Raw genomic sequence first — 27673 nt, forward strand, 5'->3', positions numbered from 1 at the left:
TTTGCATTTTGAACCTTCTAATGCACTCCAGTCAGAGCTGTCATTTTATTATCTAATGACAATGACACTTCAAATCACGTGGTTTTGTCTGCCCACGCTACCAGCACGCGCTGTTGTTCTCATTGCTGCTGGTGTTTTTATAGTCACGCTTTTGTCATTTTTTCTGGTGTTTTAGCTACAATATTGTGGTCATTAGTATTTGTGAACCTATATCAATAATGTTTTGAGAATGAACTAGTGATTAAATGAAAAGAGTGGGTTACCGCACAGGGTGACACCAACCCTCATGACGCCACTAGTCAGTCACAATACAACGCAGGCAGCTAACCTCCCAGGGCCCCTGGAATACGAGGCAGTTCATGAAAAAGAGAGCCAAACCAGAGATTAAAGCAGGTGGGCCAATTGACCCAGGACACATCAAGGATGCCGGAACCTGGAGCAACACATCATCTGCCAGAGGAACTCAGCTTGATTTTGTTATTCCTGATGAAGGGCCCAGACTCGAAATGCTGGTTACCCTTTACTTCCTTTAGATGCTACGTGACCTGCCGAGTTTCTCCACCATATTTTTGCTTGGTGCATAGCATAGATCCATCCCAATCTCTTTTGCATAGGGTTATTGTGCACACTTCTTCAGCTTCCTCTGGCAGTTCATTCGAGATACAGACCACCCTCCGAGTGAAAGAGATGTCCCTCAGGTGCCGCTTAAATCTTTCCCTTCTCATGATACACTTCTGGCCTCTAGTTCTGGAATTATCTTCCCTGGGAAAAAAGACTGCATTCACCTTATCCACACATCTCATTATTTTATACACCTCTATAAGATTATCCCTCACTGACCCTCAGCCTCTGAGACCCAGCCTATCCAACCTCTTCCTACAACTCAAGCCTTCCATTCCCAGCAACATCCTGATGAATCTCTCTGTACCCTTCCCAATTGAATGGAATCCTTCCAGCAGTGGGACTAGGAGGGTGGGGATTTGTTCCGGCATAGACTAGTAGGGCCAAACTGGCTTGTTTTGTGCTGTATATGGTTATATGGTTATATATGGTTAGATGTGTTCTTGTTACCAGCTACCCCTCATCTCCAGGCTCCTGAAAATTGGCAGCCATAATATTGCTGGGTATTATGACATGGTAGCCCCACTCACTCTTGCAGGACTCTGTCCTTGCTTGGAGCATGTAGCTTGTTGTTTCTTGCTCACCCACAGACTAGCCTGAATACTGATCAGATCTTGTTACATGTGGGCAGGGACTACTTCATCATCTGAGGAAAAGCAATGGAATGTCTACTGTGGATTATTCCTTTCAAAGGATGGACCCCAGACAGGTCTAATTACACTCCAGACAGTTCTTACTCACCTTTAACTACTCAACATGTTTACTGGAATTTTCTCGTCCCACCCTCTCCACTGATCACTCTGCTCCTTGCTCCTTTATGTTTACACCAATTCTATTTGCTTCAACCATTCAAACTGCGAGTAGCTCCCACATCCCCACCACTCAATGTGCAAACAAGGTGTCACCCCCTCTGATGGTGTCACCTGGTGAGGACCGCACCTCCCGCACCCCCTAGTGACGCCAGTGTGACCAACCAGTATTTCCTTCAGTGGTTTACTAACTCAACAACCTGCATGCCTTTGGGATGTGGGAAATATCTGGAGTAGCTGGGAAAACCCACAGGTCTCAGGGAGAACACACGGAAAGAACTGGAGATCAGGATCAAAACCAGGTCTCCGGAGCTGCAAGGCAGCTGTTCAACATCCTCTACAACAGTTGAAGACATCCATTGAAAGAAATGTTTGCTCCATACTTAACACCTCTGCCTCATCAAATACTGGAGTTGCAATGCATGAAAAGGTATAAGCAAAGGTGTCTCACCCCAAGTTGCATACAAATAATCCATGGATTTAAGAATGTGACAGTAGCTCGCTGTGCATTTTCCTCTATGCATAAAGTTTGCAAAGGGGAAGCTTGGAAAATATTTCTCAATGTTTAAAATTCCCAAAGAATGAATGAATGAATGAACCTCCGAAAATTCCTAGATTTGAACTGTTTCAACAGTAGTCTCATCGGAGTCAGCTGAGCTCCCTTTTCCAGGGATAAGAACTCCAAGCCTTCCCATGTTCCCTTTCTGAGCTCCATGTTCATCATCTATATAGTGCTCACTTTGATCACTCACCCATCGAGTAGAGGAGCTTCCCAAGGGTGATCCTGAGTGGGCTTTTGCTGCCTTCTGTGGCTTCCTACTCCATGAGGTCTTAAAGTAATTTCTAGGAAGAACAACACAAAGACCCCTATGGGCGGATTTATCTGACTGCACAAAGGAAGGGAGGCAAACTCTTGATGGAGGAGTCCAAATTTGGGAACCATTACAATAAGATAATCACTCCCTGAATTAATTTAGGCAAAGCTACCCTACCCAGAGAGTGGGATTGGCATTGAGATCATGGACACATGGAGTCATACCACAAACCTTCTGGCCCAACTCATCCATGCCAACCAAGTTGGCATTCTGGGTTAGACCATTTGCCTGCATTTGATTCCTATCCTTCGAAGCCCTGTCCATAGATCTGTCCAAATGCCTTTTGAACATCAAAAGCATACCCACTTTTATATCTTTCTTTGGCATCTTGTTCCAGATATGGACCAACCTCTGAGTGAAACCTTAAATCTCTCTCCACCCATCTTAAACCTATGTCCTTTCATTCCAAAATCATCTGTCCAGGGGAAAATAATGGTGAAGAAAATTTTATCCATTCCCCTCAACATTTTATTAACCTTCTTAAGGTCACCCTCAGCTTCTTATGCTCTAGGGAATGAAGACCCAGCCTATCCAACCTCTCCCTAGAACTCAACCCTTCCAGTCCCAGCAACATCCTGGTAAATTTCCTCTGCACCCTTTCCAATTTATTTATGTCGTTCCTATAACTCGGCAACCAGTACTGTGCATGATACTCACCAGCGCAGTGTCCATCTGATTCATGAGGTCCCAATCTCTATTCCATTTGATCTCCTCATAATTTGTACATCCTGACTGGTTGATTGTTACATTGGTCCAAAAGGAAGCTATGCCACCCAGGACGAAGCCAACATGGTGTCCATTTGTCAGCTGGATTCAGACCCAGAACTGGCTGGAGTTCATTGGGACAACCTCTTAAAAGGATTACAGTAGGATAACGTCAGTCATGCAGGCACTGAGCACATTAACAGTTACGTTTCTATTTATTCTTCCATTCAAATTCATAGAGTCATACAGTTCTACTTCACAGAAACAGGGCCTTTGGCACAACTTGTCCATTCTGACAATGCTAGCCCAATTTGGAGCATTCAGTCCATAGCCCTCTAAACCTTTCCTATCTATGTAGCTGTCTAAATCCCTTTTAAATGTTACAATTGTCCCCACTTCTTCCACTTCCTCTGACAGCTTGTTCCATATTCCCATCCTCATCCGAGTGAAGAAAGCCTCCCTCAGCTACCTTTGAAATCTTTCCCTATCTGTAGTTTTAGATCCACCTATGCTGGGATAAAGCATCTGACCTTCATGATTTTATGAACCTCCATAAATTCGCCCTTCAGTTCTCTACCCTCCATGAGGAAAAGACCCAACCTATCTAGCCTCCCTTTATAATTCTCAGTATTATTCTCCCAATAACATTCTTATGAATCTTTTATACACCCTTTCCAGCTTAATGGTGTCTTCATATACAGTAGCTGAGAACCAGAACTGCACACAATACAAAGTATGTTTTCACTGATGTCTTGTATAGTTGTAACATGATGTTCCTGCTCCAGTACTCAATGCCCTATCCAATGAAGGTGAGTACACCTAATGCCTTCTTCACCACACAGACTACCTGCATTGCCATTTTCATGGATCTATGTACCTGTGGTTCCAAGTCATTCTATTCTACAGCACTCCCCAGAGCCCTATCATTCACAATGTAAATCTGCCCTGGTTTAACCTCCCAAAGTGCAACACACACTTGTCTGGGTTAATTCCATTTGCCTCTTCTTGGCCCACTCTTCCAGATCATCCCAATCCTGTTGTAATCTGAGAAATGTGTCACCTTCCAAGAGAATGTGGCCAGGAAGTGAGAGGCGAAATATGGATGAAAGTGTTATTGTAAAACGAATGAGAAAAATAACAATAAAAATATAAAATGTTGAAAATATTCAACAGGGCAGGTCATGTCTGTGGAAAATGAAACAGTTAATGTTTTAGGTCAAAGGCCCTGTGATAGAACAGTAAAGTGGAGAAAAGTGTTTTGAAAGCATCCTGTTAGGTGCATCACTGTGTGGGAGGGGAACTGTTCTGCCCAGGACCACATGAAACTGCAGAGGGTCAATAACATTAATATTTCCCAGCTACCATCCCAACTGGCTGTAATCTCTCCACCTCCTTTCGGTAGGAAGAAGATTCATGAGTGTGAGCTCACACATCTCCAGATTCAGAGATAGTTCCTTTCTTGCCGTTATCATCTCGTGAATTGAACTTGACAACAGCAAAATTATGTTCCCTTTGTTCCTTTCGAACTGATCTCTCTCTATAACACAGCACTTCTGCACTGCGTCTTACTTGTACTATGCACGAGATGTCTACTTCTACTTGAAAAACAATCTCTCTCACTACATCTTGTTACATGTGACAATAAGCTTCAACTTGAACCTTGAAAAGTGGGTGAGGGAGGGGAATGAATCTGAAAAATTAATGAGATTTTAGCTATCTCTTTCAAAAGATGTTGATGTAAAAGGTAAAAGTTCCATTGTTGTCACATAATACTACATTTAGAATGTAACATACATGAAATTTTTAACTTTTGCCCCTACCATAAGGCAGAGAGTCACCACTGGACCAGCATTCCTCACAGAAACCTACAGCACCTGGTGTTCCCTCCAAGTAATGACCAGGCCTGAACCTGGTTAGTTTCTAATAGCATATTCAGGCTATTAGGCTATGTATAATTTGAGGATGAGGAGAAAGGAAAACTCGTAAGTTTGCACTGGACATTAAGATGAACTACTAATAGAACATAAAACATTTCAGTACAATACAGGCCCTTCAGCCCACAATGTTGTGCAAACCTACTCAAAAAACTAAACCTTCCCTACCTCATAACCCTCCATTTTACTTTCATCCATGTGCCTGTCTCAGAGTCTTTTCAATGTCCCTATTGTACCAGCCCCATCATGAACCTTGGAAATGCATTTCAGGCACCCACTACTCTCTGTTTAAAAAAACCTTATCTTTGATGCACCCCCTCCCCCAAACTTTCCTCCCTTCACTTTGTACGATTTCCTCTGGTGTTCATTACTCTCACCGTGGGGAAAGAGGTGCTGGCTGTCCACCCTATCTATGCCTTTCAGAATTTTGTAGACTTCTATTAAGTCGACTCAGATCCTTCTTCACTCCGCAGAGAAAAACCTTAGTTCTGCTAACCTTGTCTCATAAGACACTCTCCAATCCAAGCAACATCCTGGTAAATCTCCTTTGTACCCTAACCATAGCTTCCCTATCCTTCCTGTAATGAGGCTTGTTCATTCAGTAGTATATCAGAGGAGAGCACCCTCATTTGGTGTAAATCCATCCATACTGACTGGTTGGGAACCCTCTTTGGGAGAAATAGTCTGACTTTGTCTCCTCAATCAGCATTAGCTCACTCATCTGAGACTTAAGAAGTTAAAAGGGTGAACACGCTCCTCAAAAGGGCATTGGAAACCTCCCATGGATTTGAACGTGGTCACTATCACAACTGAATGGAAAGGCTTGCGCAAGAAAATGTTCAGTTCAATCTGGAAATATTGAGCTCAGGGCCCACCTTGTTTTAATTCTCATCTACCTCCACAAGATTCTCCGTGACCAGACCTAAGCTTATTTTTATCTCACCCTACTGTCCGAGAGCCCATTAAGATTTCCTAGACGAGCCTCGTGAGTTAAAATCAAGAATGCCTGGGAGCAGGATTTGAACCTTTTGCTCTCCAGTGAGGTTTGAGATTCCATTTTTTAATTTGATTAAATCTACTTCCTTTTGCTCATGGCATTGTTTGTTGTAATTTAAAGAGGTCCACAGAGCACATATGTCTAAAGTTAAACTGTCCCATTATTATTCTGATAGGAATCCTTTATGTGATAAATGTAAAACAGGTGATGCTTCTTTAGTTCATATGTTCTGGACCTGCCCTAGCTTAGAAACATTTTGGAAGGATGTTTTTCAAACACTAGCAGTGATTTAAAATTTAAAATTGGAACCTTGCCCTTTAATTACTCCTTTTGGAATATCTCAAGAGGATGATGCATTGCTGACTTCCACTCCGAGCTGAATTTGATCTTTTACTTTGCTGATACCCAGACGAGCAATTTTGATAAAATGGAAAGAAAATACCCCACCTACACATGCACAGTGGCTTAAACAATATTATGTCTTCCTGTTTTTTTGTTGTTTTGCTATTTTGTGGCTATAAGCAATTAAGAATATGCTTTTGAGTTTTGAATATACTTTATATTTTAAGAATATTTCTTGTATATATCTGGGACATTGTATAATTGAGATTATAATTCATTAATGCTTTAAATAAGGTTTAAAATTATTTTAAAAAGAAAAGAATAATGGTTGTGAGTTACAATTTATGTATGTAATTGTTATACAGAATGTTTTATTATTTATTTTGTATAACAGCTTATATCAATTTATTGAATTATACTATTTTTATGTTTGCATAAGTACTTTATTAAAATCAATAAAAATATTTTAAAAAGTAGAAGAAAGAAATTCCCACAGACATAAGGCTCATTTATGGACTACTATCATAATCTGAAGATTTAGTGTTGTTCTGGAATTCTGACACTGTGTTCCCCCTCTCCAAGAAGGTGTTAGCTGATTCATACATGTCGATCTTCAACCTTGCTAAGAGAAAGGGGCTTCGAAATCCTAACACTTTTTTCTGTTGTTATGGTTTATTTTATTGTTAAGAATGTGGTCTGGAATATTTAATTATGATCACATTTGTAATTTCTTTTCTAATTTTCTTGCACATTCTTCTGGTGTAGATCCATCCACCTTCCTAACTTCTGTTCAATTATTTATACTTTAACTATCAATAAAAATATTTTTAAAAGATTTCCTGACTCCTCAATTCTTCTGTTGTTCCCTCAGTGAAAGTCTGTAGTTCTCTAGCTCTTCCCTCAACACATTCTCTAAAACTGATTGCTTTGATGAATCTTTCCTTTCCAATAAAATGCATAACTGTGTAGCTGGAGTACTTCATTCCTTACTTATTTTATGTAGTTGGTGAGGTTCCTTCAGGCTTGCCAAGATCGGGGGTTTGTCAGAGTCCAATCAGCTAAGAGCAAGTAATTTATCCCCCCTTTCCCTTCTTCTCCAGTGGTTTCTCCCTCTACCTGCATTTCCCCCACTTTCTCCACCCTATCACTTTGTGACAGTTCCCTCCCCTTATTAAAATTGTTATCTTCCCTCCCCACTTTAGTCTCCACAAAAAAGAACTCATCACCAACTGTGGACTAACCATCTCTCTTTGCGGTTGCTGCCTGACCCACTGAGTCCCTCCAGCTTCTCACTGTTTGCTCAAGACTCTGGTATCTGGAGTTAGAACCATAGAACAGTACACCATAGAAATGGACCATTCAGCCCATCTAGTCTGAGCCAAACTATTATTCTGCCTAGTCTCATTGACCTGCACCTAGGTATATCTCTCCATACCCCTCCCATCCACATACCTATCCAAATTGAACCCACATTTACCACTTCAGCTGACAGGTCGTTCCACACTCTCACCACTACATGAAAAAAGTTTTCCATAATATTCCCTTTGCAGAATTAATCTTTCACCCTTCTCTAGCTTTTACCAAGAAGAAGCATCAGCATTTTTCTCCCCTCTAAGACAACCTTACCTCTTAGTATATTAGCTTATAGGGTTATCTGTAGGTCAGTGTGAGTAGGATTACAAGCTGTCCCCCAGTGAATAGTTTATCATTGTTTCATAGTTTTGGCAATGTCAGGCTGATTAACTCATCAATTTGAGGAAATCCAAGTGTGGTTCACCTATTGATTTCAGAACACCGTTGATTAATTTAATCTGTCAAAGCCATCTGATGGTCAATTAAAATTCAAAGAGCACTCAATCTCTTGGTCCAATCTCCACAATCATCTGCGGAGAAATCATTGGATGAACTGCCGTCAATTGGAGGGCAGGATTTCTGGCACTATTTAAAGAAATCAAGGTATCACTTGAGGCTTGGGGGGTGGGGGGAAGAGGGAAAGGGAGAGAGAGAGAGAAAGAAAGAAAGAAAGAAAGAAAGAAAGAAAGAAAGAAAGAAATTCCTGTATACCAGCGGCTGTGCAGGTATCAGCAAAGATAGGTCCCTCACAGATGCCCAAATCTCATCTCTCCTTGCAGCTGGTTTCAGACAAAGAGGCCAGGGAGAGAACTCTCATCTCCTGGTTGGTAAAAGTGAGCTCAAATTCCATATCTGGCATTTGGTTAGGTGATCTGAGTTGACATTGTCAGTACAATCCTGAGGGAGTTCTGTGCTTCACACCAATCTTTCAGTGGAGGCCAAGACTGTCCACCCAGATGGATGTTAAGAGGCCTTTAGAATCATTAAAAAACAGAGAGATGCCCTTCACGTCTTGATCAAAGGAAGTTAACCCTTACAGATCTCACTAATTGTGTGTTGGAGAGCAGAGGGACCTGCACTGGTATTGAAAGTGGCACGATGGAGGTGTCACTTGAGGCTGGGGGATTCCTGCAGATCTCAGGGAAGAGCTGCTGTCTTTGGCTGTAGAATGGGCAAATGAATGACATTTGATCCTACATTGGTCAGCATGGACAAGTTGGGCTGAAGGGCCTGTTTCTGTGCTGTCAAAAACTATGAATCTAAAAACGTGGTGAAACATCTTTGCTGGGAAAGGCACAATGAATGGTAGGACTATGGGGAATACTCAGGCACAGAGGAAGCTTGATAAACAAGACAAGGTAGATAAGGAGATAAATGAAAGACTTCAGAGGTAGAAAAACTGGAGCAAGGCACAAAGTGCTGGAGGAAGTCAGTAGGTCAGGCAGCATCCACAGAAGGCAATGGAGAGTCAACTTCCTGGGCCTTAATCCTTCATCAGGAATAGGAAGAAATGGGTAGAAGTGCAATTAAAAGGATGGGGGAGTGGGGTGAAGGGGTGGTTAACAAGGTATATGTGATACTTACTTTCATTAGTCGGGACACAGAATATAAGAGGGAGATAATAATATAACTTTATAAAACACTGGTTCGGTCACAGCTGACGTACTGTGGGAAGTTTTGCTCGCCACACTCTAGGAAGTGGATGATTACACTGGAGAGAGGAAGAGGAGTTCCTGAGGTCAGGTTTATTTCCCTTGGAGGAAAAGGAGCTGAAGGGAGGGGTGGGGGCTGGTTGGGGTGCAGAAGATCTTGAGGAGCTTAGAAAGGGGAGATAATAAGAAACTTTCCTTTCAGCAGAGGTGCATAAGCCCAGAGGGGATAGGTTTACAGGAAGGGATGGGACATTTAGAATGGATCTGAAGAAGTGCCTTTTCACCCAAAGAGTTGTGAAACTCTGGAACACACAGCCTGAGAATGTTTTGCAGGTAAGAACACTCACAACCCTTAAACAATCACTTGAATGGCAGAGGAATTGAAGGCTACAGACTTACATGATTGTAAATGAGATTGACATGGATGGGGATCTGATGGACATCCCAGAGAAGGTGTCCAAAAATCATTGTTTCCTTGCTGGATTTCTCTCTCCTGCTGAATATCTCCCTGACTTAATGCTTTTGAAGGATCCACAAAAAAAGTCAAATTCTGCAAGGTTTGAGGTGAAGTGGAAGAGAATTAACAGGGACCTAAGAGGTAACTTTTTTTACAGAGGTTGTATGGAATGGGCTGTCGGAGGAGGCGGTTGAGGCAGGTACTTTTACAATGTTTAAGAAACATTTGGATGGGCACATGAGGAGGATGAGTTTAGAGGGATATGGCCAAACACAGGGAGGTGGTTCTTGTGTGCTTGGAACATTTTGGTCGGTGTGGGCAAGTTGGGCAGAGAGCTCCTGCTTCCATGCTGTCTGATCTATGACTCTGTGATATAAAGAGTAAATGGAAGGTACTTTAGGAATTTTGATGGACCTTGCATTCCATCTACCATTTCTTTACCCATTCTCCAAATCTGTTCTTTTATTCTGAGGCTATGCCCTGCATTCCTTGACTGTCCCACTACTGGAAATACCTTCTTCATCCCCACTCTATCCGGGATAAGAAAGGAGTGGAGAGACCCAAAAAGAGTTGGTGTAGGTAAGCATACGGTTAGCAAGAATGCGATGGGCTGAAGGGCCTGGTTTTGCACCATATGGCTCGCTGATTCTATGAAACCACATAGCAAGCAATGGCTGGGTAACTTAGATAGAGCGGAGGAGGACCAGATTGCTGTGAGAACAAGGAAACAGCAATGACCCACTGCTGAGTCTGAGCCCTGCGATCATTTGGAAAGAACAGAAGATTTGCAAGACTCAAAAGCAATTTTTTTTTAAATATGTTCTCGCATTTAATCACTGAGCTGTACAGCTTGCTTCAAGGGACCTGTATCATACATGGAGATGAAATAAATAGTTGCTCATAATGTAGCTTTAACAGAAAGAGGGTTGTCTGATGTGTAGCAGCATACAGTAGCACTGTCCAGAACAAAAGTCAAGTCACAGTCACACTTTTGGAGGGGGGGGGGAAATAGTTTGGTTGCCTTGAGAAGCGTTTTGAGATGCAGGAGTAATTCTCATTCATTCCATTTCCTTCCTTCTGGTCAGAAGACCATACCTCTCCTTCACAAGCCTCAGGTGTAGATCCATCCACCTTCCTAACTTCGTTGCCATCTTCCTTGCCGAAAGTGCCAAGCTCTCGAGAGGTTGGGACTGCCCTGTGGACCAGATTTTCTCGTCTCCACCTCGTGCTCCATTTATGCACATTATGTTCAAGTTGAACTTTCAAATCGACAGCTTTCCGTTAAATAAGAACAGGCTGATTACATTACAAGAGTTGGAACAGTCAGGTGGGAACTCTTCTGTCCCCAAACCTGTCGCAAGATTACAAAAATAGATCTTCTTCCTTTGGTTTCTTTTTCTTTATTAAAAATAGTGATGCAAAAATAATGCTCTGGGACAGTTTAGGGTGGTGAGGTGTTCTAACTGGAGTTTGAAGGCCGTATTCGTTTAGTTCTTTTATTGACCGTAGTGAATTTAAACGGGGCCTGGGTCTCTCCCTGGGTCTTGGGATATCGTTTCATGAAGTGCACCTCTTGCTGATTTTGCTGGGTTTTTGGTCCTTTCCTGGGCCTCCCCTTCTTGGTGAAGCCCACATACCAACCAGCATACTTGGCAGACATCAGGGCTGTGTAGTTGTTCTCCAGCACAATCTCGATGAAAACACACTCCTTGCTTCTCCCTCCGAGCTGGACCAAGCAGAGAAATGAAAGGTGGGTGTTAGTGGTTCACGTTCTGTTGCAATGACCGTTTGCCCATTCACTCTTCCACCCCATCCTTACTCAGCCTTACATCTCATCACACACTCCCATATCCCCTCACACACACCATATCCCTCACTCAGCCCTATATCCCCTCACTCAGCCCCATAACACCTCACAGCCCCATATCTCCTCACACAGCCCCATATCTCCTCACACAGCCCCATATCTCCTCACACAGCCCCATATCTCCTCACACAACCCCATATCACCTCACAGCCCCATATCTCTTTCCAGCCCCATATCTTCTCACACAGCCCCATATCTCCTCACACAGCCCCATAGCTCCTCACACAGCCCCATATCTCCTCATTCAGCCCCATATCTCCTCACTCAGCCCCATATCCCCTCACATAGCCCCATATCTCCTCTCAGAGGCCCATATTCCCTCACACAACACCATAACCCCCCCCCATTCGGCCCTTATCTCTTCACTCAGCCACCCCATATTCCCTAACTAGCTCACATCCACTCTTTCCCTTTATCTGGAACCACCTTAAAGAAGAATGAAACACTCATCATGCAAGTTTGCTAATGACATGGAAAGATGTGCTACAGTGGATAGTGGAAAAGGTTTACAACAGGATCTAGATCAGATGAGGAATTGGGTTAAGGAACAACAAATACAGTTCAATGGAGATGTGTGGGGTGCTGTATTCAAATAAATTAAACCAGGGTGGTGATTAACAGAGTAAGTCCCAAAAAAATGCTCTAGACCAGAGGGGCTGAGGGGTGCAGGTATATCGCACTTTAAAGATGGCAGCACAGATGGAGTAAGTGTTTGGGACGCTTATCTTCATTGATCAGGGCATTGAATACAAATGTGAGGATGTCGTGTTGAAGTTCGACAAGGCATTGCTAAGGCCACACTTGGAATATTGTGTGCAGATTTGGTCACCTGGCTGTAGAAAGGATATTATAAATTTGGAAAAGGGTACAGGTTTCTGAAGTTTCTGCCAGAGATTGGGAAAAACAGTCTAGTTTGGAAAAACTAGGCTGTTTTCCTTAGAGTTTAGGACGTTGAGGTGTGGAGGGTGGGGGGGGGGGGGGGGTGAGCGGCACGATCTTACTGAAGTCTGTAAAATCATGTGGGGTATAGATAAGGTGAATAATGAGTCTCTTTTTTGACATTGGAGAATCTAAGACAGGAGGGCATAACTATAAGGTAAGAAGGAACCTGAAGGAACATTTCTTCACTCAGAGGGTGGTGGGCACATGGACCCTGCTACAAGACAAAGTGGTGCAGGTAGGTATAATAGCTTTCTATAAGAAACATTCGGTTAATGACATGGATGGGAGGGAGGTTGGAGGGAGTAGGCCTAATACAGGCAAGTGGGACTAGAGCAGGAGGATATGTTGTTCGGCGCAGTCAAGCTGGGCTTGTGGGCCCATTCCCATGCTGTGGGACTCTATGACTCTAAGAGTAGCAAGGGGAACAAATTGAACCACAAGGGAGTCATCTCCCAGGCTGTGCAAAGAATTTGCGGGATAGGATACAAGACTCCTGTCAAGATCTATCCCAAACAGCTGTTGTGATGTGCACAGCTGGATATCAGACATCCAGTTACCTGGGCACCACCGTGGCCTGAGGTTTGATGGTGTACCTTGGCCAGTAGTGGTGGTCAGATAACTGGATGTCTGACAACACATCACAACACATAGAATGCCATAGGTGCTCTGTGGTTAGTAAGGGATTACTTAAAGTGGTCTGTGAGTGGAACAACAAAAGTTGAGAACCACTGGTCTAAAGGTTTGTTAAAAGTTGCATTAGTACCTGCTTCAACCACATCCATTCCATAAAATGTTACTCTTCAGGTTCCAGTTAAATCTCTTCCCCACCCCTTCACCTTAAATCTTTATCCTCTGGTTACTGATTCCCCAACTCCAGGCAAAAGTCTCTGTGTGTTCACCCAATCTATTCCTCTCGTGATTTTGTACACCCCTCTGAGATCACCCCCATGCTCCTGCGCTCCAAGGAATAAAGTCCCAGTCTGCTCAACCTCTCCCTGCAGCTCAGGCCCACGGTTCCTGGCAATATCGTCGTAAATCTTCTCAACGCCCTCCCCAGCTTGACAGCATCTTTCTTACTGCCAGCATCGAGCCACCTCCTTATCAATTAATCTAAACCCCACATCTCTGGTTCCCTTCCTGCGCCTCACACCCTTGTTCACTGACAAGCTGTCTGCACAATAGATACAGACAAGGTCGGCACAACGGAGCTCAGACCACTGCATGATGTTTCACAGACCCATCCTTGGACCCTTGCAGCTGATTATGGAATGGAAAGGAAACCTCTCCTCAACCCGAGTGGCTGCTGAGGTCCATAGTGGAGGGAATAGACGGATCTGGGAGAGAGGGCCATGAAGAGAAGGTGCCACCTGTGGCATCAGTTTTCCTGATGTTCTGGCCATTAAATATTACACAATAAATGATTACTTGCCGATTACACACATGGCCACAATTGGCTGCTGAATTGCCAGTATAACATTGACTTCCGAAGGATTGGGAAACTTGGGATAGGCTGCAGCTATGACATCAACTTTGTAATGGCAAAGCTTCCCCTCTCTTTCAGCACATTGTCATGAAGCTGGAATGAGAGAACTTGTTCTCTTCCATCACTCTAGGACAACACTGCATCAGGCTCCATCACTCGGCAACCAGGGGCCTGACTGCATTTATATTGTCTCGAGTTCCACTTTCTTTGAAACTTTGACCATATGTAAAAAATAATGAGGATAAGAGCATTGAAAAGGAGGCAGTCAAAGAGAGAGGTGGGGGAGAGTAAAGTGAAGGGGACAGAGGGGGAGAGAGGGGGGAGGATAGGGGAGGGGGTAGAGGGGGAAAGAGAGGGAAAGTGAGAGAGGGGTGAGAAAGGGAGAGGGGGGAAGAGAGAGAGGGAGAGAGTGAGATGGGAAAGGAATAGGGGACAGAGATGGGAAAGGGGGTAGAAGAAAGAGGGAGAGAGGGGAGGGGAGAGCAGGAGGGGAGAGGAGAGGGAGAGAGAAAGAAGGTGAGGGAGGGAGAGAGAAAGATGAAAGAAAAGTAGAGGGGAGAAGGGGCCAAAGGTGGAGGAGGAGCAGGCAGAGAGGAATGAGAGGGAGAAAAAGAGGGAGAGTAAGAGAAAGAAAGGGGAGAGAGGGAAAGACAGAGAGGAGAGAAAGTTGGAGAAGACAGACAGGAGAGGAGAAAGAGGAATGAGAGGTGAGAAAGGGAGAATCAGAGAGAAAGTTGTCAGAAAGAGAAGGGAGTGAGAGAGGGAAGAAGAGAGGGTGAGAAAGTTGGAGAGATAATGAGACAGGGTACAAGAGAGGATAGAAAGGAGAGAGAGAGGAGAAGGAAGGAGAATAAAAGAGATGTATAAAAAGAGAAAGAGAAGGGGGAGAGAGACAGAGAGAGAAAAGGGGAGAGAGGAGGCAACTGTTGATGGTATAGAAAGATCAAGAATGACTGCCAGCATCGAGCCACCTCCTTATCAATTAATCTAAACCCCACATCTCTGGTTCCCTTCCTGCGCCTCACACCCTTGTTCACTGACAAGCTGTCTGCACAATAGATACAGACAAGGTCGGCACAATGGAGCTCAGACCACTGCTTGATGTTTCACAGACCCATCCTTGGACCCTTGCAGCTGATTATGGAATGGAAAGGAAACCTCTCCTCAACCCGAATGGCTGCTGAGGTCCATAGTGGAGGGAATAGATGGATCTGGGAGAGAGGGCCATGAAGAGAAGGTGCCACCTGTGGCTTTCTGAGGTGTGCTTACCTTGCCCACCAGCTTCCCTTTCTTGTTCATGCACAGGTAATGCTCAGATTCCTTGCCCTTGATCCTCACTTGGCTGCCAAATGTGTCCGTTTCCACTAGGAGCTGGGCTTGGAAAGTAAGAAGAGAGAATCATTAAGGATTGAGATTTCAAGTTGAAGTTTATTATCATCTGACTGTACACATACAACTAGGTAAAACAGTGATTCTCCAAAACACAGAGCAGTAGCTCTGCTAACATGCAGGCACACAGGTGTAGTGAGGGTGTTGGTCATCAGTTACATGGGATCAGTAAATCTGTTGTGTGCCTGTTCACCGAAGCCTTATGCCTCATGGTGTACCAATATTAATGAGCAAAATCCGGCTCACTGTATCAGTCTAGATATAAATGTGCTGCCTCAGTACTTGTACACTACAGATGCCGACTCCCATCAATCTGACTCCTCTGTATACAGTACTTTCCAAAATGTATTTCCCTACATAAAAGGGTCCATCTATAGCCATCAATTAAATCAAGCACCCACACGTCACTGGATATGGGATGAAACAGGAACATGGGGTGGAGTCACAGGGATAGATCACCTGGTGTCAGGGTCAAGGAGGGTCACTAGGACCCTCACTACTCTGTTGTGCTGCCCCTTGGTCAGTAAAGAGGTCCGTCAGGATCGCAAGTATCCAGCTCCCACTGATGGGTGGAAACAGACAAGGCATGGTTTATTTTACATGTGCAATAATCGCTGCTCCTCAGCTGCCACATGCTCTGTTTGATGGCAGGAAGATCCAGGACTGGACTAGGCTCCTCAGCACAGGGCACACACACACAGACACACGCACACAAACACACATTCACATACACACATGCACACACACAGACCTTTTGTGTGATGATACACCTATTTCAGTGTGCATATACAAGTGAATCACTAAAATAGATGTGCACCAAAATGATTCCATGTCTATTCATTGTGTCAGTGAACATATATAGAAATAGTCTTTATGAGAATACACATTAACGATGTACCAACAGTCACCAAGTCCACGTATGCTTATACCAAAAGGCTCACTGTGTCATGTCATGTCCGCCAGATGACTGAATATCTCACTGTACTGTCCAGCAATAAATACCAGAGTACCTGTGAACAGGCACAAGGCTTCAGTGAACAGACACACAACAGGTTCACTGATCCTGCGTACCTGATGACGAACTGCACCTGTGTGCCTGCATGTCAGCAGAGCTACTGCAGGTGTACCCACATGCCATCAGGTGTCCTTGTCAGTGTTTGTGCAAACTTCGCCTGTACACCTCGTCCATTGTACACTACCTTGGTTTCACTCACACCACATGGCATCAGACAAGCAGATGAATGTGGCAACACTCCAGGGATTGGCACGGATGAAACTCAACACAGCACAGTTCCACAACCATGCACCAACCCTGCTTTCCCTCCACTCCCCAAGCCTTTTGCTCACTCTTCCCAAGCCCTCGATCCCACTATCCCTTAATTTGGGTGTGGGGGGGGAGTGGGTAGGACAGAGGATCAATGGGGGATGGGGATTAATAGGGCGGAGTGTCTTTAAGTAGCTAACTGGAGGCAAGGAAGCTATTGCCCTTGCTGTGCTCCATCAGGTTAGTGGAGGAGGTTACTGTACACAAAAGTGCTGGAGGGATCAGCAGATCACGCAGCATGCATGGAAACCAATAGTCAGTCGGTATTACTGGCCTGAGCCCTTCTTCAGGGGTGCTGAAATCAGGGAGTAGCCTGAATAAGAAGGTGGAGGCTGGTGGGGAAGTGATAGGAGTACAGGCTAGCAGATGATCGGTGGACAGGAAAGTGATGGGCAGGGGGGGAAAAGGCTGAGAAAGATGCTCTCTGGTAGGAGAAGGAAAGGAAGAGGTGGGGAACTGGAGGAGGGGAGTCAGAGAATTAAGAAAAGACCAAGGCTGGGAGAGAGGGTTAACAGAAATTGGAGACATCAATGTTAATGCTGTCTGGTTGGAGACTGCTGAGACAATGTACACATGACCTCCTCCCCCCCCCCCCCCCCGCCCTCAACATAGCAGCAGAGGATACCGTTAAGGGTGAATAACAGGCAGATCACAGCCATCTTTGAGGCAGCAGAACGGCAGCTTGAGTTGATGAGCTCAAAGCAGGAAATGGACAGATTTTAAATGTCAAACAGGGTGACTTTCTGTGGCCCTTCTTAGAAATGTTGCTATTTCATCAACACATCACCAAATAAGCAAAGTGACAAAGGATGAATCTAGAATCCATTCCCATCCCTGTTGTATGAGAACATAATATAGTGAAATTCACACACAACCATAGAGTTAGACAGTGTGGAAACAGGCCCTTCGCCCAACTCGTTCATGCCGACCAAGTTAGTATTCCAGGCTTGTCCCATTTCCTCACAGAGCCATAGAATGTTGCAGTGTGGAAACAGGCTCCTTTGGCCCAACTTGCCCACAACAACCAAAATGCCTCCCTCACCCTCATCCCACCTGCCTGTGTTTGGCCCATATCATTCTAAACCATCCTATCCACATATCCATTCAAATGTTTCTTCAACTTTGCAATAGTACCTGCCTCAAAGATGCCAATCTTTAGATTTGCTCTTGCCAACAAATGGAATCACACTACCATTGTCCACCAGTAGGTTATCTCCTGGTGATCCTTACCCAAAAAAGGAGGTTCTTGTCTGATTGATATAACTTGAAAACTATGGCCTTAGAGCTGCAGCAGTGAAGATACCTCGAATCCTCTGTGCTCCCTTGATAATAAGGATCGGGGCTCTATCTACCACAATCAAAATTTGATACATTTGGTGGAACTTCAAATCTATCTCTTTCACAATTAGTTTCAATCGATATACTCTTCATGGCTTTTATCACAACTTTTAGTGATGTTTTACAGATTCTACTGAAATACAGCAGACAGAGAATATAGATATCATATGTTTTCTCAATTATTATTCGGTCACATACACAACACATTACACATGAAATATTCTAATATAGATTGAAATGAGATATTTCATAACCATATAACAATTACAGCACAAGATTACTTTGTTATACTGGCATATATCATCCTTAGTTCTGTCATAAAAATTATGTACATACTCATGCTTTATGTAGATTGCACTGAATTACTGTGCAGTGGTAATTGCTCCAGGAAACATACCCCACAATTAATTCACAGTGGTCAAAGATTTTTTTTCTCTCAGTGTTGCACAAATGAATAAATCACACTAATGCTGGAATATATCACGCGGTTTTTTTAGGTACCCTGAACTAGGATAATGGCACTCAGCACTCATTTTAAAAGCTTACTCTAAGATGTGACACCTATCTTTGACACGGTTTTCTCTGAGAGCAGACAACATACCACAGCAGCACTTAAGGTGTTCTCTCCACAGCCAGCTGGCTGTTCCATTCCACTGCTACAGTGGTGTTTTTCTAACACTGTGGAAAAATGTCCTGTCAACAAAAATTAAAACAAATGCAGGCCAGCTGATGACTACCCAAGCAATAGACGTTTGCTGTCAATCATTGGTGGGATGATGGAAGATGCCATAAACAACACTACCCAATGCTGCTTGCTGATAAACCTGATCACCAGCAGGGGTTCTGTCAGGAACACATTGCTCCAGAACTTATGAAGACATCCGTCCATGAAGCTTGATCAGAGGTGTTGAAGCGAGCTATAAAGTGAGAGTGATTGTCCTTGACAACAAGGCAGTATTGTATGGAGTGTGGCATCAAGGAGCCCTTGTGAAAACTTCAAAAGGAACCTCCAATGACCAAGTTCATGTCTCACACAAAGGAAGATGGCTGTGGTTGTTGGAGGGCACCACTGCTGCAGTTCCTCAGTGATCTATTGAACCATCTTCAGCTGCTTCACCAATGACCTTCCCCACATTGTGTGGGTATTCACCAATGATCACACACAATGTTCAATTCCAAATGCAGATCCATGGAAACTGCACCAAATTGCTGAAGGAACTGAGGAAGTCCCAACATCCACAGAAGGGCTCAGGCCCAAAATGTCAACTGCCTATTGCTTTCCATAGATGCTGCGTGATCTGTTGAGTCCCTCCAGCATTTTTGTGTATCAACTGCACATTTCTGGTTTACCCCCTCCAAAAATTAATCATTCTGTACTTACATGCAGGCAACATGAAAACTGACAGGCAGATACTTGTTCCATATAAATACTCAGTAATCATCATCTTCAGTTAACTAGAATCTAACCATTGATGGTTATTGTCCATTGGTAGTCCCATCACTGAGATCAATCATCAACATCCTGCAGGTTACCATTCTTCAAAAGGGAACTGTCCTGGTTACATATGGTTTATTTTAACAATACATCACAGTAGAAGGCCCTTCCAGCCTGTGAAACCCATGGTGCCAAATTTAACCAAATTAACTGACTAACTCCATATGTTCTGTAATGTGGGAGGAACCCGGAGAAAATTCATGCAGGTCACAGGGAGAACATGCAAAGTCCTTGCAGACAGTGCAGGATTCAAACCCAGGTCACAGGACTGCAATAGCATTGGCTAACTGTTGTGCTATCTGTGCCGTCTACTTTGACTGCAGGAGCTGGTCAGAGGCTGCGTGTCCTGTGGCAAGAGACTAACCTCTTGACATGCTGCCATTTTGAAGTGTGACAGAATGTTTTCTTCTTTCCTGGGTCAGTGCAACCTGAACAACATTGAAGAGGCACAGTACCATCCTGGACCAAGTAGTCCACTTTACTGGGATTCCTTATACCACCCTACACACCACAGTGACTGCACTCCAGTTAATTGCACTGTTTTGTGTGCTGCACCAGACCCCAGCATCTGCAGATTTTCTTGTTGCCCACCAGTGAATTGCCCATTTCTGCCTAGCAGTGCTTTCCAACAAGAAGGAGAGGGACAGGACGTGTGTGAGGGTTCCAACACAGCACGCTCCCTTGCGAGATGAACACCATCTTGGAAATATGTTGCTGGTCCTTTATCATTGCTGAGGCCTAAACCTGGAACTCCTTCCACCACAACAGAGGGAGCATGTTCACCATAAAGACTGGAACATTTCAAGAAGGTACCTCCCCATCACCTCCTGCAGAACAAAGAGGGATGAGCAATAAATGAAAGTTTTTCCCTAGGGATGCCAAAGACTATGAATGGGTTTTGAAACATGCACACGGTTTGCCTAGACAGATTCCACATGATTTTATCATATTACAAAAGGAAATCTCGCACCAAAGTTCTCTTCCTCGATTCTAACCGTATCTCGCTTTTGTGGTTCTATCAATTCTATTATATAGATTACATCAAGGTATTTTGCTCACAGTTTATGAGATTGCACAGGGCCTTCACGCGCAATCATTGTAGAAATTGTATATGGATATCTCAAGAAAGGTTCCATATTACCCTGAGTTATATTGCACAGAAGTGTAATAGGAGCTTTCTGAAGTAAACTTTTTAATACAGTTGTTTTTTTTTTCTACAGATATTGCTGTCTCAGATACTGCGCATTTTCTACAATGAAGGAGTAAAACAGATGGAGGTTAACCCAGGGACAGTAAACTGTTAGCTGGATGTTCTCCAGTATCCATGTTGAATCCTATGAGAATACTGACACAGAGCACTGTATAAGTAAAGCTGAGCCTAAAGCTCGGGTGTTGGATTCTCAGTGCAAGACTTGAAACACAGGTATTATCACAAGCGAGACTGGCTATCATGGGATGCTACAGCCTGAATCTTTGTCCCTTGTATATCAATCTCTACATCAGTCTGCCATTAAATTGCACATTTGCATTTCAACACACTGCAACCACTCAAATGAAACTCTTGTATTTGAAACAGAAATATGAACAGTCTTCATGATATCAAACCTCCATGCATTTTCCTTCCTTAGTTTGACCGCTTTGTACAAAGAAAGACATTAGATAACGGTCAAACGTATCACTGGTTGTTTTGGTTTGTTCAAAATCTGTGCAATTTTCCAAGAATTACACAAGCAAGCTTTGTTTAACTTGGCAAGAAACCATGTCATTGAACTTAATCATAATCTATTAAAAAAATACATGAAGGATAGGTTTTGGAATGACAAACGAGGTAGATATTTGAGAGAATGCGACCACTGGGAATTGTCCATACATTCATGTTATGATTCTATGAATACATATCTGGAAGAGCACATCTGTATGACAGGACACAGCCTTAACAACCTGGACCTGGTGGAAGTCATCACCTCAGCACACCATAACCAGTGCAGCATTCCAAATCTGCAGGTAGAAAGCATCCCATTGCTAAAGATCTGCATCCACAACCACACAGCTGGAGGTACATAACAACCCAACACAACACAGCTGGAGGTGGTCAGGTGCAACCCCAACATGGCTGGAGGTGGTCACCAGTATGACCCTAGCACGGCTGGAGTTTGTCACCAGTCTGACCCCAGCACAGCTGGAGATGCTCACCAGTCTGACCCCAACATGGCTGGAGGTGTTCACCAGTCTAACCCAGCATGGCTGGAGGACGTTAACTGGCCTACCACCTTCCCAGCAGCATGGGCAATGCTACACATCACCACAAAACAGATGAACTTCACAAGCTAACTGAGGAAATCTGTAGCCAAACCTACCACAACTAGAGAAAGTGACCAGTGAAATGTTGCACAGCAGAAATAATTTGGAAGTCTGTCACACCACAGATGGAGGACTTCACCAGTCTAACAAACATTCCCCAGAGTAGGGGAATCAGTATCCAGAAGTTTAATGTGAGGAAGGAGAATTTTTACAACAACTTGAGGGGACACTTTTTTTTTTACACACAGAGGGTGATGGGTGTATGGAATGGGCTGTTAGAGGAGGTGTTTGTGGCAAATACTGTGGTAATGTTTAAGAAAAGAATGGTCAGATACATGGATAGGATGGGTTAAGAGGGACATGGTCAAACACACATAGGTGGTCTAGTGTCAGTGGGATATTTTGGTCCATGTGGGCAGGTTGGGATGAAGGGTTTGTTTCCACCTGTATGGCTTTATGACTCTACACAAAAGTTACAACCAACCACAGCTGGGGAAATTCTCAGCTGGCACGGGCTGCAAGTCCAATAGCCCCCAGCTGTAGGATCTCAGCTGTCAAGCAGTGCACAGCTGCAGGAACATCAGCCCAACGTCATAAAGGGGATACTATTCTTAGCAAAGAGTTCATATTCCATAAAACTCACTTGAAGTTGGTCAGTTGTATGAATAACATGCCCTCCAGCAGATCAAGGCTGCAGGGAAATGGTAAAAATCAGGATATTGCAGTGCCATAATGAAGGGACAGGAGATCTTTGGTTAGGTGCCTCTTCACGCCCTGTCAGGATTTCCTCAAGACTGTAGACACAGTCAAGAACTTATAGTGAGTGGTTATATGCTTTATGGGATATTCTACCTCATCCACTAACTGCAACGCAGGCACAGGTGTGGTCCCTGTGTTAAAGGAAGAAGTGGGGACAAAGTAATACTGAAAGTGATCCTGAACATTGCCTGCCGGTGGAATTTAGTGGGTCAAGTAACATCAGTGGGAGAAAAAAGTAGATGTTGTTTCAGGCCGAAAACCTTTATCAAGACTGGAGAAACTGGAAATGTTTCCAGGAGAGAGTGATCTGACTCAGACCTCTCGGCAATCACATAAACTTTGCAAGATTACCATGAATTACACAGGTAAAAATCATGAGAGGAGCAGGTCGGGTGAACGCATAGAGTATTTTATTGATTAGGGGAATGAGTAACTAGACGACGTAAGTGGGGAGGGAGAGATTTAACAGGAACTGAAGGGTAACTTTCTTTCTACACAGAGAGTGGTGGGTCTATGAAGGAGGTGATTGAGGCGAGCACTATTGCAATGTTTAAGATAAAAATGGACGGAAACATAGATAGGATGGGTTTAGAGGGATAGGGGCCCAAATTAGGCAATTGGGACTAGTGTGGTTGGGACATTTTGGTTGGAATGGCCAAGTTGGGCTGAAGGGCCTACTTCCATTTGATGACTCTTAAAGCACGGAGAAGATATCAGATATTGAACCAGTGTTCACGTTGTATAGTAAGTTTACAAAGATTACATTGCATCATGCTGGGCATTTCTTGCCTACCAAACTAAACCACTTTTAAAGGTAAATTTATCGCGGATTGTTGAGGGGCATTTAATTGCCTTGGAATTTCCAAAACCAAAGGACCAGATAAAAACATTTAAGAACACAGAAGAACTTTGAATTAGAAATTGCTTGGGAATAATTGCCACCAGCTCCACAGGATAGAAGAGTACTACTTTGACAGATAAGACAGAACAAGATGCTCATGTGTTTTAGGGTTTTTTCAATAAGTACAATTAAGCTGCAGCATAAATCATATTTCATGATTGTACAATCAAAAGTATATGCTTTCTTTTGTAGTTCTTTTGACAACTGAGAAAAAGAGTATTTTCATACAAAACTCACCAGTCAGTGGTGATCACTGGCCTCCTGGATACAGGCACCTCACAGAACTGAAGAGAGAGTATTTAAGTCGTTTCTTATTTTGAACTTTCCCTACATCACAGTAGAAAGCTATTTGGTCCATCAAGTCGATGTCAACTCCAAGAGCACTTTCATCAGTGTCGTTCTTTCCCCCCCCCCCCCCCCATTTAATTCCCTATTGTCTTTTTCACATGCATATCAACTTCCTGCTGATTCCCCCACCACCCATCTACATTAGGAGTAATCTACAGCACATCTATGATGTGGGACAAAACCGGAGCCCTCAGAGGAAACACACGCAGTTGCAGAGAAAACGTGGAAACTTCACACAGACCGCACCCAAAATCAGGACTCAACCTGGGTATTTGGAGTTGTGAGGCACAAGGCACTCTTGGTTTATCAGTTATAATGTGTTTCTTAAGAATTTTGTTGTGTGAGTTCAATGGTCACAAGTTACACAAAGGCTCAATGTTTATCACCTAAAGTCTCATCAGTTTTAAGCTTAGGTCTCAACATCTTATTCTATAGCATAATACAATAATATGAGAAATTATATATAATATATTCCTATATTTGTAGTTTAATATCCTTCCTAATAATTAGATGGTCATTTCTTCTCAACCCATCATATTATTGAACAAGTGCCCTTAATGGTTAGCAGACCAGGTAGATGATTCACATGGAGATTATATGTAGACACAGAGCAAATATTTCTGGTACATGTTTCAAAACAAGATGTATTGCACATCAGAAGATAAATAAAATAGATGCTGGGGTGGTGTGCAATACACAAATGTGCTGGAGAAACTCAGCAGGTCATGCAGCATCCATAGGAAGGGTAACCGTTTCGGGATTGAGCCCTTCGTCATGAATGAACAGGTTATTGCACACAATTCTGGTGCATAGGTCACACCAGAGTTTATGTCAAGATTTGTCAGTGATAAAAAACAAAATTAGAATACTCTGTTCTGATAAAGTTCTCGCTGATTTCCTACTGATTCCCAGTATCGATATATAGATTATGCCCAAAACAGTCATTTTCAGTTTTGTCACATTGCACTGGCACCCATTACTCACAGATCGATACATATAGATGACCCTAGTATTTATCACACAAAGTTTTTATAATGAATGGAACAGGGTTCATCAAAAATAATGTAAATTACAATTGGATAATCGATGAAAGCTCTATGATGAAAATCACACTGGATGCAGCAACTTGATGTGTAGATGACACAGGAATATTTCTCAGTTCATTTATATAGATGACATCATAATAACCTTCTGTGACATGAGCCACAAAGGGCCGTTCCTTTGACATAAATAAGATTGTGTATGGCTGACATTCAGGCTTGCTACTTATAAATTATTGGAATATATTCCAGTCACCTTTCTTGTATAGATTATACTTGGATATTCAACTCTATTTTGTGACATAGTTCACATTGCTATATATCACACACAGTCCCATTGTTTAAACTACACCAGGATATGTCATTAGTAGTTCTGTGTAGGTACTTAATTGCAAATAAAACAAAATAATGTTAAATAGGTTGTACTAGCATTAATCTCAGATAGGTCAGTCATGGCTTGTCTTTTAGATTACACTGTTACACACCATTCCATTATCATGCATCGTTCCATTGTCACACACTGTTCCATTGTCACGCACCGTTCCATTGTCTCGCACCGTTCTATTGTCACGCACCATTCCATTGTCTCACACCGTTCCATTGTCATGCACCGTTCCATTGTCTCACACCGTTCCATTGTCATGCATTGTTCCATTGTCACGCACCGTTCCATTATTACGCATCGTTCCATTGTCACACACTGTTCCATTATCACACTCCGTTCCATCATCACACACCATTCCATTATCACACACCATGCCATTGTACCATTCATATCAAAGTATCTTGCATGTACCTCCCACCACACAAATTTCACCAGGATGTTGCCAGGACTGGAGGGGTTAAGTTATAGGGAAAGGTTGAACAGACAGGGTCTTTATTCCATGGAATGTAGGAGGCACTCCTTACTGAGATTTATAAAATCATAAAACCATGAGAGGTGTGGATAAGGTGAATGCTCACAGTCTTTTTTCCAGGGTAGATGATTCTAAAACTAGAGGACAGAGTTTAAGGTAAGATGGGAGGAATTTAAGGGGGGGGGCATCTAAGGGGCAATTTTGTTCACCCAGAGGATGGTTTGCATCTGCAATAAGCTTCCAGAGGAAACTGTAGAAATGGATATGAATTTAACATTCAAAAAACACTTGGAAGAATATGTGGCTCGGAAGGACGTAGAAGGGTATGGACCAGATGCAGGGAAATGGGACTGGTCAAGAATGCCAACTTGGTCAGCATGGATGAGTTGGGCTGAAGGCCTGTTCTGTGCTGTATGACCCTCTGATTTATGGACCATTCAACAAGCTATTGTATACTTTAACAGAGATATATCTTACACTGTATTTCTAGTCAAGATGTATCTCAGAGTTACACTGATATATCATTGTTCTGTGCTACACATTTCTCAATGGCCCTCACAGAGAGATTACATTGAGCCACACTGCTTGCTGAAACATTACATCACAATTTGTCACAGCTAATTAAAATACACCTAATCACTCATGTTTTATTGCATAGATTTCACTGACGCAACAATAAAAAAATTGAGATGTTTCATTCACAGCCTTTTACTGAAGAATAAGCTGAGACATATGACACAATTTTAATGTGAAATAGATCACACAGGAATGCATCAATCACATTCACATCTGTAGATTACTCTTGGGAATGTCCTTGCAAGTTTTGTCATATGGATGATATGTTGAACACTGTGCATCATATCCTCCACATTGGGACATCTTGTAAACTCTTCCGTTCTATGCATTGCCTTGGGTATATCATTTTCATTCAAACCCCTATTATGTAGTTCACTCAGGGACAGACCACTCTCAGCTCTGCTTCACTGATGGTACTACAATAGATTACCAACAACATGTTATATAGATAATGTTAGGGTTTATCAATCTACGTGGGTATCACACTGAAAATGTCACACACTTTCCCATGGTACAAATTGCCTAGTTTGTAATATACATGTTATATTTAGACAGATTACATATTAACAATTAGATAGTTGTTATAATGCTTACAAGCAAAATGTTAAATAATGTTACAGTTGGAGAGATAATATTAGATCATATCACATGTGTGAGCTCTGATTATAATGGGATTTATAATTTAGAGTTGTATTGCATTGGATATAAAGACATACACTGCACGTTAAACTGTCGTAAAGATTCACAGAGAGAGAGAGAGAGAGAGATTTTTTAAATGTTAATCATATAACACAGTAGAAAGCCCTTCTAGCCCATGAAACCCGTGCAACACAAGTACCCACAATCCTGTAAATTTTGGAGAGCAGGAAGAAACCACAACACACAGAGGAAACGCACATGGTCACAGGGAGAACGTAGAAATTCCTTATAGACAGCTGTGAATTCAAACCCAGGTCACTGGTGCTGTAGTTGAGTTGCACTCACCACTACACTATCCACTATGGTAACTGTGTCATACTGTTTGGGAGAATATCACTCAATATTCTTCCTTTCAGATTATTTAGTTTCATTTTACGACTCACTTACTCACACCTCTTTTTCATAGTTTACACTGGGACATAACTTCACAGTTTTGTTGCATATATTTTAATGGGATCAAACAAAATAAGTTATATTAAAAGTTCTTCCATTGCCACACTGTGATATATCATGTGTATTTTGGATATTCAAAATATATTTGAACATATCACTCTATATTTATCCAAGGATGTGGTTTGCACAGGCTGAGCCAGCATTTAATTGTCCCTC

The 27673-nt window shown here is 42.9% G+C and overlaps 1 protein-coding gene across 1 annotated transcript in view; it reads right to left on the reverse strand.

Moving 5' to 3' along the window:
- Positions 1 to 10572: 10572 nt before the first annotated feature.
- The window catches only part of LOC138743488 (fibroblast growth factor 18-like), a 73678-nt gene continuing 56577 nt past the window's right edge, over positions 10573 to 27673 (reverse strand). The window contains exons 4-5 of the mRNA XM_069898948.1: positions 15307 to 15413; positions 10573 to 11471 (exon numbers count right to left, since the gene is read on the reverse strand). Coding sequence (XP_069755049.1) covers positions 11205 to 11471; positions 15307 to 15413 — 374 coding nt within the window. The 3' untranslated portion in view covers positions 10573 to 11204. The remainder of the gene's footprint in view (positions 11472 to 15306; positions 15414 to 27673) is intronic.

Source organism: Narcine bancroftii, chromosome 9 (assembly GCF_036971445.1).
Source record: "Narcine bancroftii isolate sNarBan1 chromosome 9, sNarBan1.hap1, whole genome shotgun sequence".
NCBI classification, from domain to species: domain Eukaryota; kingdom Metazoa; phylum Chordata; class Chondrichthyes; order Torpediniformes; family Narcinidae; genus Narcine; species Narcine bancroftii.